Raw genomic sequence first — 17549 nt, 5'->3', positions numbered from 1 at the left:
TAAAGCAAGTATATTTGTAAAGCGTCCATGTTTGTTATCCTTTTAGTATTTTTTGTTGTTTTTTTTTACTATTTTGCTATTAACATATCAACTCCATCGCTGCTGGCTATTGTTTTAGGAAAAATATATATGTACATATGTATGTATGTATGTTTGTTTGCATTTATGCTTGCATTTCCGTCTAAGCTTTGTTGACATACTGCAATATAAATTTGCAGCTTTTTCAAATGTCATTCACACTTTGTTAGTGACACATTTTGGTCATAATAGATACTGCGCCAACACAACACAAGTGTACATATCTACATACATATATACATATGTATAGGCATTAAATACTTTAGTGTAAAGCTTTTGATGGCAAGCTGAGGCCTGCACTAGTTGCATCTATTTTGATTTTATTTTTGTGTTAAAGCTTAAAATGGATTATTTCTCTATTTGAAAATGCATTGAACGAGATTTTGTAAGAAGATGCGTAATCGTTTTTATATAAGGCCTTAAACGGTTAAATAATTATATAGATTTACAGTTCATTTTAGTGTATTTGTTGTTGTTGCTGATTGCAAGACACGATTCACTAAATCCTATTTACATATTTATACAAATTTTTATTAAAACCCTTCGATTCGCCACTTCTTCTGAATATGTTTGAATTTTGCTTTGATCAAAATTAAAACTGAAAACACATCAACGCTATTTCAAATTGTAGAAGGGGAGCCAAATAGCTTGCTGGCTGCAAAATCGTAGATCGGAGAGCAGAAACTGACCTGCGAATAGATCCCTCTTGAAAACCTTTCCCTGAAATAATTCGCAAATGGTGCCGGGCCAGAGAAAAATCTATGATAGAAAAGGGTATGTATGAGTGGGCACACCACTTACGTAAGATGACGACCCAATATCGTGGCGAAAGTATATTAAACCCACCTAACGGAAAAAAATGTTCCGTTGCTTTGATATTTTTAGAGTATCAACTACGAGTATCTTTATCCATTTAATTTGACGGTCATCCCAAGTAATTTTACGAATTTTTAATATCCGAAACAGCCTGCGTTAGCGGTCCACTGTCTTCGTGGTCTTTCTGAAGTAAAGCTTTCCAAAGCTGAATATTCCAAAATTTCGCAATTGGAAACAAAAGTAAATTTTAGCTTCTCAATTTCCCACCGTTTTGGCCATGTTTTTAAATTATTGCGCCTGATTCTTTCGCAATCATCAAAATATCCAAACATACTTGCATATTTGTGGCTACCGGGACGTAGTACCGTAACTAAGTAAGCTGATGATCTTGCCAAACAAAGCCGCTTGCAACCACTTCTCCTAGTACTAAAGAGTATTCTGGAACTGAAATTACCTCGGGCGGCCTTCTCTTTGCTTGCGGTATTTAGCAGTATTAGGTTAGATTAGATTCCATGGTTATCACACAAGGACTGTTAAGAACAGTCTAACTCCTATAAACTATATATTTGTTGAAGAAATTTTATTCACGAACCACAGAGTGCATCGACGTCAAGAAATAAACAAAAAAAAAGTTAACTTTGGCTGCACCGAGGTTTTCCTTTCATATTTCGAGATTTGGAAACAAAAATAAATATTAATTAAGGAAAATTTGATAATTTTTTTTTTTTAAATATTGCCCATTGATACGTATGAACCAATTGTCGAAGCACTTTTGTCAAAACATGCGTTCTGAACGCCTCTTAAGGCTTCGAAAAACGTTGACTTCTTAGTTTCTTTTTGACGTATGGGAATAAAAAGAAGTCTTTAGGTGCCAAGTCAGGACTATACGATCGATTTGATTATATTTTAAGTGATCGAAAATGCTTGTTATTTCAGTCGTTGTGTGAAAGCTCGCTTTGTGTTGAAAAGTGATCCGTCTTTGGTGGTTGGTTTTCCTGATTTCTTTAAAGACAACTGGCAAACAAATGATTGTGTACCACTCAGAATTCTCTGCTCTGTGTTGTTTTAGTGGTATGGTTGCGAAACATCCAGTTGTTCCAAAAAACAGGCAACCATTTGCTGAGAAGCGCTTCGTGGGCGAACAATTTTTGTTGGATTCAGCTCATTTGAAAACACTCATACAGTCGACTGCTCCTCACTTTCGGATGCACAAGCGTAAATCCACGTTTCATCATCTCTCACGATTTCATAGGCGTGTTTCGAGGCGGCAAATTTTAACATTTCTCCCGACCAATCGCCAGGAGCCTAGTTTTGAGCGATCGACAAACTGTGTGGAATCCCACGTGAAAAAAAATTTACAGTCAAATTTCTGCCAGTGCCCCTAGTTCACGATAGGTCACATGACGATCTGGCAATATTAGTTTCTTCACAGCCTTTATAGTAGTTTCCGGAACAACAACTGGTTTTGAACGACCTTCAAGAAATTGACCTTGAAGTGATTTACGATCTGGCTTGAAATCACTATAGCATCATAAATACTGGCCCATGATGGAGTTTCATCGCCACAAATAGAATCATGTCGAAAGTTGTAAAAAAAAAACGTGCGGCAATGTTCGCGATTTAATTAAATTTTTTGTTCGAAATGCATATTTCAAGTTACTGTAAGCAACACAAATAACGATCGTATGTCAAAACGTGCTAAGTATGAATAACACAAAAAATGTCAAACATTACGATAAAGTTGTGAGTTGCCATATTAGCCATCACAAGAGTTGCCAAATCCCGAAATATAAAAGGCAATATACGCATAATAACCTTCACAGGTGTATTCCTTATAGCGTAAAAAGGTTGAAATGTTAATATATATATCTGAATTTTGATCGGTCAGTTTGTATAGCAAGAGCAGCTTCTTTGGAAGAAAAGGATGTGTGAATAACAAAAGCAAAACGAAAAAAATAATTAAAAATTGGCATAAAACAACATTTTTAAATCCATCATACTTTCATTTTGATTTATGCCCCATATCTGGTTTCCACTTTAAAGTTCAATTAAATGCATTCCATGCTTTTCATACACACTTTAATGTTTCTTAAATCAAAAGTCACTTCTGCCTGTGGTCACCAACGATCCTACTAATGGAGCCTTTGAGAATTTAACCTCGCACTGCTCCAGCGCAGAGGAACAGTGGAGAACAGTGCAGCTACTTAGCTTTTACCAGACCACTTCAATGTCTTCTTTTCGTGCACTTTTCATTTTAATTATGTATACGTATATACATATGTGTGTGTGGGGCTGCATATCACATATATTATACTTTATTTTTTCTGATTTATTTTGCGCTTATTTTTTGTTTTAAGCTTTAAGTGGCTGCATTTAAATACAAAAGGGCACCATCAATTCAATCAATGCAGCTACAGTGTTGCCACATTGTATGTATATATGTGTGTTTATAATATACATATATGTGTGTGAAAGCAAGTATGTGCATTCACTGATTTGCTGCATTTCTTTAGAGTTGAAAGTACTTCACTTTCCGCTTTTACTTCCCTACACATTCTTCCGTGCCTTGACGCAGCTCAACGTCAGCTAGTCTTTGTTAACCGGTCCCCAACCCGCGAAATCGAGTCCACACTTTGAAGTGACAATTTTACTTATTGTTCATTCGTTGCGATGGCAAATTACGATGTTCTTGTAATGTCAATCAAAGATTTGCATTCTCAGATATGCGTGTGTGTGCCTAGCTGTGTGAAGCCACTCTACTGATAAGCATTTGCATATCAATACAAGTATATATGTATGTATGTATGTATGTTTAGTTATGCACTAGTAGATATGTATGTTCATATATCTGTATATCCGTATGTAGTGGTGCAATTAAAGCATATTTGTTGGAATTCTTCTGTGGGAAGCTGCTGTGGAGTAGCCTTTAGTGGCTGCCGGACCACCAGAACTCAAGCAATTTAAAGCATGAATTATGTGCGTATATACAAACAGAGTTTGTGTGTAAGTGTTTAAAGCAATGGAATTCATTCACAAAGCGATTCCCACTTGAGTACTCTGAAGATGCATATATCAAGCATTTAGATATGGTGCCACCATTAAGCATACCAGCAGACTCTACTCGAAATAGACTTCAGCTAAACTAGGTTTTTTAAGCGTAATATGAATTTTCAAAAAGTTGCAGCATTAAAGAAAATAGAATGAAAACTTTGGGTGTTACTTGAGCAGCCTCACATTTTACATACATATATTTTAAATATATACTGTATCTTCGTCTGTGGCTCAAAGCACTACAAGCTTGAAACTTTCTATGAATATAGGCAAATCCATAGTAATTTATATCCTTGGACCTTACTTGGACACCTTCAGTCATGTTGAGGAGCCATCGGGCGGCCATGGCATCACTAAGGAATCATGAATGTCATCAAACGGTTTTAAAACATTTCAAAAAGGCTGGCTACAAAAAGAAGCTCGATGCTTGGGTACCATATGAATTGTCTGTGACAAATTTAATGGACCGAATTAACATCTGCGAGTCTTTGCTGAAACGAAATAAAATCGAACCATTTCTGAACCGAATGGAAGCAGCAGACGAAAAGTGTATCAAATAAGACAATAATGTGCGAAAAAGATCATGGTCCAAACATGGTGAAGCTCAACAAATGGTCGTAAAGCCAGGATTGACGCCTCGAGAGCTTATGCTGAGTGTTTGGTAGGATTGGAAAGGAATCATTCACAATGAGCTGCTCCTGCCTGGTCGAACGATTGATTCTAGACTTTACTCTCAACAACTGATGAGATGGAAGCAAGCAATCGAAAAAAACGGCTAGAACTGATCAACAGGAAGGGCTTCGTCTTCCATCAGGACAACGCTAGACCACACACATCTTTGAGGACTCGGCAAAAACTGGGAGAGCTTGGCTGGGAAGTTTCGATTCATCCATCATATAGTCCTCACCTTGCACCATCGGACCGCCATTTGTTTCGGTCAATGCAGTACTCCCTTAATGGAGTAAAGTTGGCATTAAGAGAAGCCTGTGAAAATTACTTGTCGGAGGTTTTCGCCGATAGGCCCGAAAAATTTTACACTGATGGAATAATGTCTCTAGCGGAAAAATGGCAAAAAGTATTCGACCAAAATGGTCATATTTGGTTCATTAAAGTTTATTATAAATATAAAAAAAATAAGTTGAAGTTTGCTTAGAAATACGAAAAGACTTTTTCGACTACCCAATATTATTATTACCTAATACTTTATGTATGTAAAAGTCTCTATACAAAACTTACTTGCTGGAAAGAAAATTTTGCGAATTCTTTTTTAATGCTCCTACTGCAGCTGAAGCTCAATTTTTAGTTATATTCAATAAACACAGCATTTCGTAAATTTGCGTAATTTTAGAGATGAAATATATTTGCCAAACATATTCACAATGTACGAGGGTTGCTGGAATTGTAAGTGCATACATATGTATATGTATACCAAAATACCAGGAAAACAATAAATATGATCACTGAGAATACATTTACAAATATTGCAACATAAGTATTATTTATAAGAACATTTTTCTGAATAATGTCAAGCAAAATTAATTAAATGCCAGTGTTTTATTTTCTCGATCGGTAAACTTTCTTTGAGCTCACCCTCGTAAAACCCATACATACATATGTACTTGTATGCTAAAAGTTGCGGAAGCAACTGCCAATGTTTCAGCATCTGAAAATCATGAAAATAAAACCGCAAAGTGGCCGCGTTGTTGCAGAATTGTTGCGAATTCGTTGAATGCAATTGCGTACCGCTTTATTAATTGACTTCAATTAAATGCACTTTGCTCGATGTTTTTCGTGTTGCTTTGCTAATAAACTTTGTACTCTCCCATTCTATGCGCACAATAATAGAAATTATTTCATTTGGAGTTTGAAGTTTTGTGCAACAACAACTTTATTAGACGTGCTTGTTGCAGTTGCTGGACTCAAGTGGTGCATGGCATTTTATGTAAAAGTATTGGTATGTTTTTCAAGAGTTTTTCTTTTTGAATTTTTCAATTACCGTGGCGAAGTTTTCTTAGTCATACAAATCGGGTACACATTAGAGAATTTAAATCTCGACAAACAGAAATATTTTTCATTTCCATAAGAGCGAATGAATATAATATATATAAGAGCGAAAAAATATGAATATATGCGATTGGATTCTTAATCTATCGCATATCTACTAAGGCAATCTAGTGCAGAATGACTTTCAGTAATTTTCTTGTAAAATCATTTTTTTGTATTTTCTTCATCTAAGTGGGTTAGATTAGGTAATAAATAGCCCTCCCCTATGTCATAGCAACTCACATAGTCTCAGCACGTTTATGAATTTCAATATACTACTAGGTGCTATGGAGGTGCTATGGGGTTTTAATCCTGTGTTTGCAGGCTGCTGTGCCAATCCCCCCCGTGGATCCGCCCCTGTTCAAGGCTATATCCTTGCGATTTAATCTTATAAGAGACCGCTTTAATCGAGAGATCGCTGACTATCGTTGACTATCGCTGAGTATGGCGATACTTTCATCTACATCCCGACTTTTAACAAAGACTTCTGAAAAGAATACGCTCCGAAAACTTCCCATTGGTATGGAGGGTGTGGTACGTGATCCTGCAACTCCTGCACCAATTGCATTCGACGTTTCCGAGCCGTCGGTGCACCACTTGATTGTGCTACCACAAAGCAGTAGGTCGAGAGTGGAATCATTCCGTGCATCCTTGCTGCTAAAGGCAACTTTAAACTTCTTAGTGAACTTTACTTTTTGTTAATGTTCTCCCCTGGGAGAAGAGCCAGTGGTATTTCAGCACTTAGGACCTTCATTTGCTGGAGCAAAATTACCTTTCCTCTGCCAAACCCTTCAGCTGCCATTTGAAGCAATGTATGTACATATAGCTGCTTGGTAAGGACTCCAGATTCCGTATTCTGTTCAGCTAATCAAATTAGGAAAAGTAGTTCGAATTCGACTAAGTGACTAAGTAATCTTAAGTTTAAGCAGGGTAAAGAGTTTACAGTAACATGTAATTATGAATCTTTAGGTATGTCATTTTGTAGAATCGGAAATGCTATTAATAATATTCTTTTTCGCTAATTACTCTACTCTGTCGTGGTCTACATATAAATCAAAAAGCCAAAATATCTATGTGCCTACAAAATTTTGCTTTAATAGTCTAATAAATAAGTAGCCAAACACCTGAACCTGAACCAAGCCAACTCATCAAATAAATACTTGCAAACATCGCCAAATATCCTAAAGAATCTCAGTGAAGGTAGGCCAAGTGAGCCGACCGCCGAGTGCCACAAAATGTGCAAGATTTCAAAGCGATAAAGTGTCTGCTGGTGCCCTCAAGCACGCTTCACAACAACCGCCCTCCCGAAAGGCAAATGCAAATTAATGATGGCAGAGATTGTGTATGAACAGAGGGACACTGGTATAGGCAAAATCGAAGTTAGGTGGAAATTTTGCGTGTCTGCAAACAATTCACTGCTTTTGAGGGTTAAATCTGACACTAAAATGATGCCACGCATTTTCACACCCTTTCCGGTATTCGTTGTATGTAAATGCCTACACTTGGGTAGAAATATTTTTGTGTCTATTTGTAGATGAATATCCTGTAGGAAAAATTTAACCTGTCTACGAGATAAGTAGTGCCAATGCGACGTTTTATTACATATTACTGAATACTAGGAATATAATTTTTTTCTTTATATTCCTTTTCCTATTCATATCCTTTTCAGTGTAGATTTTTTGTTTTTGATCTAATGACAGTCAAAGCATCGAGCTTTCAGTAAACAGAGTTCGCAGGTTCTAACCCTCGAGATTTCTCTACAGGGTAGCAGGAACAGTTATATACGAGTGCTTCTAAATTGCGCACATTGCCTAAGGTCAACGCAATGTCGCATTGTCTAAGGGCGCCATACGCAATGTTCTACAATTGTAATTAAAAATGGTTGCGAAAAATTGCCACCGAACGAAATCTGTCCTAAGGAGTAGAAAACCATGAATATACATATCTAAATATGTTAAAAAGGCGTCTGGTTGGAAATTTCAGAGATCGCTCTTCTTTGTTGTTTAACAATTATGGAAACAAGTTGAAACGGAAGTGACATGTGACAGATGGAAAGCTGAAACCACAGATAGAGCACTTAGTATACTTGTATACAGGCATTATAAACGACAAAATTCTAAAGGTTTCCAACTTTAACAGACGAAGTCCCTTTGTAACTTGACTTCTAAGTATTGAAAAGCACTTCTTTTTTTCAAACTTATAATTTACGACCCGATAAAGGACTGTTACTAATCGTTTGGTATATTCTAGTAGAATAAGAAATTTTGAGCCGAATTAGACTCGTAGTTTTGTTTTGACTTCGCGTGGAAGTATGTGTTTTCAGTTTTTTTTAATGAACAAATAATCGGTAATTAGACTCTCGGTTTTAGAAGAGAAATCGCACGGTGAGGTCAAAAAGTGCTTAGACACTATTTATATGCGGTGACCTGTGGCAAATCCAGAACTTCTTACGGGGGGTTTTTCTTACCAATATGTATTTAATATTGATGTTACTTCGTACAAAATTCTTGCGAATTTTAATTAAAATCTTCGATTTTGAAGTCAAAGAATGCTTAGGCGCTATATACGGTGATCAGTGATCACGTGACCTACGTTGCTTTCTTCGAGGTTTTTACTTTCTTCGTAAATTCTTCCAAATTTGAACTAAAAACTCCAATTCTTGGGGTCACAATGTGGATACATCATTTACGGTGACCGTTCTCCTTCCATAGCGACGGTGATAAACTGGTTTGATGAGTTTAACTTGTTCGTCGGTCGAAAACTACCAGGGAGGGTACTCTAACAAAAAATCACGATGCACTAATGAATCGATTTAAGAACGAGGAAGCTGAGGTAGTAGACATTTTGAAAGACAGTGTTAATTAAATAAAGGTTAGTTGGGTTGGGGGCACTTCGAACAATAAACACAATGGAAGGCATGCAAAACATTGCCTGTCGGTGTTTAAGCTCAATATATAAATTTCAATATAATATTTCGTTGATTCGTTACTGTTGACGACATGTATCCACATTATACGCAGGAACAGGCAAACAGGAGCCATGTTCCGAAGAAAGCGAATCCTGTTATATCGGCTGGAAAAGTGATGATCACAGTTTTCTGGAATTCAAAAGGTGTGATTAACATCGACAACTCGGAGTGGGGAAAATGGTCTTAATTCGGCCGAGTCAACGCTGAATTGCAAAAAAAGTCTAGTCTGGCTAGAAAAAAAGTGATATTTACGGGCTCAACCATATCATGCTGCAGAACCGGAAGTACCGGAAAATTAGAAGTAAAACTCAAAATATTTAATTATTCATCGATGTTTATTTTATCGCCTTCAAAGTAATCCCAACCAGATGTAATACCCTAATGCCAACGAATTTTCCCGTCCTCGAAACACTTTTCATAAGCACTTTTTGGGATGGCCTTCAGCTCTTTTCGCGAATTTTGTTTTATCTCTACGATCGATTGAACTGAACGGGTTCCACGGAGCGAGAATTTTAGTTTGGGGAGCAAGAAAAAATTACATGGAGCCAATTCTGGTGAATAATGTGGTTGATCTATGGTATTCATTGCGGTTTTGTCCCAAAGAGACCTGTTGACTTGTTGATCAAGAACGCGTTTTATACTCAAAAAACCCACCAAAATTATTCGAACGGACTCGCGCGAGATGCCGACGTCTCTTGCCATCTCTATAACCTTTGCCTAACGATTTTCAAGCACCATATCCTTGACTTTTTTAATACTTTATCAGTTGAAGAGGTCGAAATCGTACAGAACGAGGCAATCAACGATCTCTCAGCCGTCTTTGAAGGCTCTTTCAACATTCGCAATGACTCCGCACACGAAATGTCTTTAGAATTACAAAATTTTATACAAAATTTTTGCTCGATATTTTTATCTATTGTACAAACTGAGGTGTGTCGACTTAAGCAGCTGCTGTAAACAAATTGGTTGACAAATCGCGTTGATATTTTGCATATCAGTTAAGGACAGTCGTACCAACTTAGCAAAATATATATTTTTGAAAAGTCGTTTACCCAGCGAATTTAAATACAATTTCCAGGTGCTTTTATGTCTTAGTGTATGTACATACTATACATATATTATGTGTAGAAAACCCGAAAAGAGCCTTTTAAATGTGCGTGTTTGAAGTAGAAAAGTCAAACTTTTATATTTGAGTTTTAAGCAAACAAAAACGGGACACCAAAAAGTGCATTAAAATATGTACATAAGTCATAATAACTACGTCACGCCTGGCTTGATAAACCACATGAACCCCAATTGTGGTCAGCGAGACCAATAATGAAACATAACTGCCACCAACACTGCTACCAATACAGTTCATATATGTATGTTTGTATGTAAATAAATCGATAACGGTTTGCCATGAAATTTTTAGCAAAAACAAAATAATTTGGCATGCAAAAAACGTAATGAAAACGAACTGGAGTGCGGTGAAGTGTAGTGAATGAATGAATGGGTGCAGAAAAAAAATATATTTATATAGTATATGTATGTATATAAAATATATAAACCAAAAAGAGACTTGCAAAAACTAAAAGCAAAATTTTTTTAAATGGAAACTGTAGCACTGAACTAGACCATGACTTGGCAATGCTAAATATTTCGTGGCAACGCGTGCCGCATATACATATTTATTTAAAAAATGTTTAACGAAAATGCTGGCGGTGGTTGCTGGTGCTACAAACATCAACAATATACACCTTTTTGTGTGGTTTTATGTTTGTGTGTTTGATTGTTTGTACGAGTACTTGCAGATGCTTTCAAAGTGCCACCATTTAAGCCTGGTGAAGCACTTTCATATCAACCCACATTTTATACATATGTATGTATGTATTGTTGTAGAGGTACATATGAAAGTGATTCGTGTACTTGAGCACACGCTTTGCATAAAAATTAACAAACATTTTCACTAAAGACAATTAAAAAAAACCCGAACATGCAAGTTCATAAAAATTAAAAAAAAAAAATATTAAAAAAAAAATGAAAAATAAAAAAATAAAAAAAAAATTAAAAATCGAAAAAAATTGCAAAAACTTGTATTTTAGCACCCATACAAGACGCGCATACCAAATTGCTGGCAATCTCCAACCACCAGCTGACTGACGGCTAGTTAATTGAGAGTCAAATTGCTCACCGCTAAATATCAGCTGATGGCCATTGATGTCTTAAATTACTGTCTGCTCTGCGCGCACAGCCATATTGATCGTCTTTATATACACTATACATACATACATATTTAATTACTTTGTTTGTAAGCGGCTTGTAATTGTAAACGCCAAATGGCCCGTCGATTTAGTTTGATGAATTTGATAATGATGTAAATGAAATGGATGGCCAAGCCGCACAAAGTTATGCGTACATACTTACATATGTACATATATACATTTGTGTGCGTTTGCTGATAATAGTCTGAGTTGCGCATAATCGCCATCCACACCGTTATCGTTGACGTTGATAATGATGACACTGCATTAAGGCGTCTCCGATGAATTGTTATTGTGGATTTATGGCAACGACCGACGTCAACGGTGCCAAACGCGCTGCACCCATGACAACGCCACAGCAGCGATTACTGGCTGAACAAGGTGATTGACAAGAGTTCGATTATGCTGAATTGTTTTAAAGACATATAATCTATAAAGATTTGTTTGCGTTAACTCTAAATTTTTTTGTTATATAGCATGTAGGTGTGAGACTTCGGTAGAGAGAGAGCATCGATAATCCCGGAAAATTATTCTGTGGTGACACTTATTAAAAATTATTCTTCCTTTTTACTGGCATAGAAACCGCTTACGCGTTTATAGCCGAGTTAACAACAGCGCGGCAGTCGTTTCTTCTTTTCGCACGGTGTTGCCAATTGGAGATTCCAAGCGAAGCCAGGTCCTTCTCCCCCTGGTCTTTCCAACGGAGTGAAGGTCTTCCTCTTCTGCTTCCCCCGTCGGGTACGGCTTCGAATACTTTCAGAGCTGGAGTGTTTTCGTCCTTTCGGACAACGTGAACTAGCCAGCGTAGCCGTTGTCTTTTAATTCGCTGAACCATGCCAATGTCATCGTATATCTTATAAGACTCATTGTTTCATCGAATGCGATATTCACCGTGACCAACGCGCAAAGAACGATAAATCTTCCGCAGAACCATTCTCTGGAAAACTCGTAAAGTCGACTCGTCAGATGTTGTCATCGTCCATGATTCTGCACCATATAGCAGGACGGGAATAATGAGTGACTTATAGAGTTTGATCTTTGTTCGTCGAGAGAGAACTTTACTTCTCAATTGCCTACTTAGTCCGAAGTTGCCAAGAGTTATTCTGCCTTGGAGCTCAAGAATATTTAACTGATATGGATCTAGCCTCTTGTGCAAACAGCCGGTTGTGTGACGGAGCCGGAAACTTCCAAGCATCTGATGTCTGACTGCACAGCAGTCTTCAGACATAGGTTTAGGGCCCTGGGATCTACGTATCCGTATAGGAATCACATCGCCTCAATAGCATCTATACTGGAATTTATCAATACGCTGGGTGGGTCTATGTGACAGAGGGGAAAGAATAATAGGCCTTAGGTGCAAATCTCACATGTCACTAGGTAACTTATTTATTTGTGAAGGGTATCATAGCTTCGATGTAGCCGAAGTTAATTTTATTTGTTGCTTTTGTATGCTTCAGCTAACAACTCTGATTTAAGCCCTATTTTATGAGCTTTTACTAAAGTTATCATATCTTAGTTTTAAATATCTCAGAAATTATTTTCTATTTTAAGAAAGGAAAGCTCGAACAATTCCCTTCTGGAAAGAAATTCGAAATGTTAACAACGTATTTAAGCTACAAAAATTGTTTAACTCACCAATCTACGTAAACTGTGGCTACAGACAACGAATGTTTCAGAACAATGTTCAGTTCTAAATGTCCAGCAAATACCAAGGTCTGAAAAAATATATATTTTCTAGATCATGGCTTATAGTATAGTGATAAATAAATACTCGAATATTGTGGAACAACTAATCCATCCAAACTCTCAAAGAATCCATCCGAACTCTCTCAACGAAGAAAATTTGCCTTTGAGACCAGAGTTGTAGAATACCTAAAGGAAAATTTATTTGTTTGAGCATTCGCTTGCCACTCGCTTATAGAAAACATATCTACCAGAAGTCGATGTCTTTGTTAATGTTTAGGTGAAACATTCTTCATTATACTAAGAGTTTATATTATAGATTACCATATATTCTATTAGAGGCGTTTACTTTTTTCATACATTTTATAGAACTGTTCCCAAATAAGTTTACTTGTTCCATATCATGTACAAACATACTCCACGGAGACTAGGTATTTTCTGAAAACTATTGCAAAAGTATAATTTAGCTTTAAAGTAAAGTGTTTGCTGACGCAGCCATCTTTTAAAATGCGCCAGCAAAGTTTTGAAAACTATGGTGAAATATTACAAAAAATGTATGAATCAAAAAAAGGAAAAAAAAAATCGAAAAATAGTGAAATAGAATAAATTCATAAATTCTGCATTCAAAACGCCCCCTCATTAGTTTGGAACCAGAAGCAAAACAAAAAACTAAAAATTATAAAAACAAAAACACACACACAGAAACTAACGCTCACTAGACAAAATATACAACTTTATTTTTATGCTTTCAAACACTCGGGGAAATTATTATAGCAACATTTGAGTGAACAACAAGAGACCGACGACGACGACAGACATCACACATCCACAACAAAAACATAAACTTACGACCGGCAATGCTTAGATAATATAAACACACAACTGCTGACGCTGAATCTTTTGGGAAATTCGGTCAAGGTTATTTACAGACACCGAACTATTGCACTCTTCTGCTTGTTGCTGTTGCTGCTATACACATTGTACATAGTTATAGGCACTAAGTTCTTAAGACCTATAGATAGCATTGACACATCTATTGTGTAAGCAAATGTGCCCTTAAGAAAATGCTTAGCTGAAGTTTCAAAAAAAAATTATAATAATGATACAATGTATTTGAATGCACTTAAATATACATAAAGTACATATAAAGCAGGAAAAGTCGGATATCCCAATTTTAAAGGGCACCGTATTAAGTGGATACTCCACGGCGTAGTGCTTTTCCAATTAGTTGTGCCTCTAGCACTTTCAGACAGCCAAAGGTTGCTTGTTTGCTTTACACGCCGATATCTTTTTGTTCTCAATATTCCGCTTTCATAGGATCCTCAGTTTCTATTTTGCCTTTGAAAATTTGTTCAATCACTTAGCGGCGTGCCGTCTTCGAAAATCTACACTTAAGTATGTGTACTTATTTGTAGCAACCATATTTCAGCACTTTAAGGTAATCAGGCAGGAAATTTGTAGTCATAAATTTTGTCTGTTGCCGAGATTTCAGACCAAATGGCTTTTGGGCTTCTAACGAAAACATATTCACTATTAAGTGGGCTATTAAAATATAGTGTTTGTATTTTTGTTGGCCGGCGTTTTGTTTTGAAATAAATCTCAATCCCTTTGTGGGATTATAAATTGGTTGATTTGGTTGATAGTGGGTATCGAACATTTTTATGGAAGAAAGCTAGATAAATGATGATTCATAGAAAAGGAAAATTTAGACAGCTTTAATATTCATGCGATTTTCAAAAGGAATTAGAAATAAGAAAAAAATGAAAATGTAGTCAATTTGTCTGGCCTAACGGTATTAGAGGATATATTGTAGATAAATTATACTTTTCTGCTTAAAAGCATAAACTGCATACAAATAATTTCTCCTCACTATCTTCCCGACTATTGAGTCAGTACATTAACTGGCAAAAGTTTTGTCTTACCGCAAGAGTCCATTATATTTTTAGAGCAAAAATATGCTATAACGGGTATGAGAAATTTCCTGAACTGTCTTCGAGTTTTCAAAAGTAGCCTGCAAAACGAAAGAGAGAGAGATGCCTCACAGGCTTCCAGTCCGTTAATACGTAGGTTGGAATTCAATCGCGAACATTTTCGCGAAATTTTTTACACCTTTCGACGTGGTTTATCTCAGCAACAGTAAATCGATGAATTTAATTAAATTTTTTTCGATGAAGCTCCATAAAGGTCCAGTGTTTATCGATGGAATTATGAATTCGTTCGAGATCGTAGATCACTACAAAACAAATTTCGTAAAGGTCTTCCAAAATCAGTTGTTGTTCCAAAAACTATTGATGCTGTACGAAAACTGATATTGCAAGATCTTTATGTGATCTATTGTAAGACAGAGACAAACTTAGTAGCTATAGTTAGTTAGTAGGACCGCCATACATTCAATAATGCATGAACATTTGACTGTAAAAATATTTTCCCATGTTAAAACATACGATATATGTACGTCTATGATCGAAATACGTCTATGACATCGTGACAGGTGATGAGTCATGGATTTACGCGTATGAGTTCGAAAGTAAACAGCAGTCGACTGTATGAGTGTTTCCAAATGAGCCGAATCCAACAAAAGTTATACGCGCCTGAAGCACTTCCAAGTTGCCCGTTTTTTTTTTGTTTTTGGAAAAAACTGGACATGTGGGAACCATCCAGTTGTCCTTCAAGAGATCAGGAAAACCAACCACTTAAGACGGATCACTCTTCAGCACGACAATACGAGGTCTTACACATCGACTGAAACAATGCATATTTGGGCATTTAAAATATCGATATGTTGAGTCATCCACCGTATAGTCCTGACTTGGCATCAAATAACTTTTTTCATTTCCGTATGTCAAAAATAAACTAAGAAGTTAGCTTTTTCCTTCACCTAGAGAGGCAGATGGTGCGTTCAGAATGTTTTAGAGATAATTCAATCGGAGTGGCAAATGTGATGTATCACACTGGGTTTCGAACCATTCAATAGCGGACTATTGTCATAATATAATAGTTGAATTTTTCTTTAACCAAATACACATACATATGTATGTATTCCTACAATGTTTTCAAATTTTATAAAATAATTTACTTTCTTTTTTAAAACTTTATCTACAATTTCATAAAATAAGATCTTGTTAAAATTTTTGTATATATTTCAAACAAATTATACCATACCATAAATTCTCTAATTTTTCAAACCCATCAGTGTTAGTCACTTTTATTCACAAATAGTCCCAACACGGCGCCACATATCCGCATGACACCCATCAAATTAGGCACGAACTCATTTCATTTATCACGCCCTATGCTCCTCCACTTAACATTCCCTCAGCGCACCTACGCTTTTATTTTCAATGATAATGCGAAATTCTTAACATTTTCTTTACAACCGAGATGTCCTTCCAAAAGGTAATTCGGCCTTTGTTTGGTTTTGTTTTCTCTTTTCTTCGTGTTGTTGCTTTCGTTTCTTGCGTGTCATTATAATATCGTGCAATTAACTGTGCTGTCGTCTTTAATGGTTCCATTTAAGAGACACCTTGACTTCGTTTTTATATGAAATCAATAATTTGGGTGTGTAATAGCCGTATCCCGTGACCTTTATCTGTATGCTTCTCCGTTGTTTACATTTACTTTGACAGCTCGTAAAATTAGTTGCAAATACGATGATGTCAACTTTCAATTTTTTTGTAATTCAAAAGTGAACTTTATTTTAACCAAAAGTTAATGATTTTCTTTTTTTACTTTTTCTATTTCTTTTTAGAACAAATCGCACGTGGTGGAGCCCATCGATTTTGAGGGCTTTGTTGCGAAAAACAAAATGCTAATACAAAATGATCCGCAGCGAGAACTCTTGATATATCCCAATGACGATGTGTCGGTAAGTCTAAAGTATTCTCTCCGTAGAGCTTATAAGTATCTTGCTGGTTTTACTACTTTTGGTTTTTTCGATATTTTTTAAAGATTTGTAACAAATAAGTTGACCTGGATAACTCGTACATATGTATATCCACACTGTTGGTTAATAAGGCAATAATAGTTCTTTAGCTCTGATTTTGACTCTTCAAAACTTTATAAATCTAGTACTATTTCATTTTTGCTCACGGGTCCACATTTCAACCGATTAAATTCCTTATGGATCGTGCCAGATTGCTCTCATTTATCTGAGCACTCGAATTCCAGCCAGTATCTCTTTCATGTAGACGAGTGTTTTAACTATAGAAGCTTATAAATGGTCCAAGTTAGGTAGAGGTCGACAATTTTTCTGTTACTGTTAAGATGCTGTTGTAGACAGTTGAGTCTACGTACCTGGTTCGAACAGGATTTCATGTCCGACCAGCAACTGTCGCGTCAGAAGTATATTCAAATGTAATTTGGGAAGTGATCTACATATATCACTTCAACAACAAAAGTAGGAAACTTTTGTCAGAACCATAAAATCCCAACTCCCCAAAAGAATGTCTTTGAAACCCTGATGAATTTTATTAACTAGTCTAGAACTTTCAGAACTACCGCTAAGAATGAAAGTCGTATAGTTAGATATTGGTTGGCAGACTCGTTTCCCGTGACTGTTTTTCGGTTTTTGCTGCTTTTATGATTTTGTTTTAGCATTGCTTCTTTATGTTCCCACCTTAAGACAAGCTAAAGATAATATTTAGCTTTCCTTTTTAAATCAAGAAAAT

At 36.2% G+C, this 17549-nt stretch overlaps 1 protein-coding gene across 3 annotated transcripts in view; it reads left to right on the top strand.

Annotated features, from left to right (window-relative positions):
- LOC120768995 (dedicator of cytokinesis protein 9) overlaps positions 1-17549 on the top strand; it is a 70460-nt gene that overhangs the window by 32975 nt on the left and 19936 nt on the right. For all 3 annotated transcript variants that reach the window (XM_040095829.1, XM_040095828.1, XM_040095830.1), the window contains exon 2: positions 16631-16747. In XM_040095829.1, the coding sequence (XP_039951763.1) occupies positions 16631-16747 (117 nt within the window). The remainder of the gene's footprint in view (positions 1-16630; positions 16748-17549) is intronic.

The sequence above is a fragment of the Bactrocera tryoni genome, chromosome 2 (assembly GCF_016617805.1).
Source record: "Bactrocera tryoni isolate S06 chromosome 2, CSIRO_BtryS06_freeze2, whole genome shotgun sequence".
In the NCBI taxonomy this organism is placed as follows: domain Eukaryota; kingdom Metazoa; phylum Arthropoda; class Insecta; order Diptera; family Tephritidae; genus Bactrocera; species Bactrocera tryoni.
The sequence above is the reverse complement of the archived record's forward strand: the minus strand, read 5'-3'. Positions and strand labels throughout refer to the sequence as shown.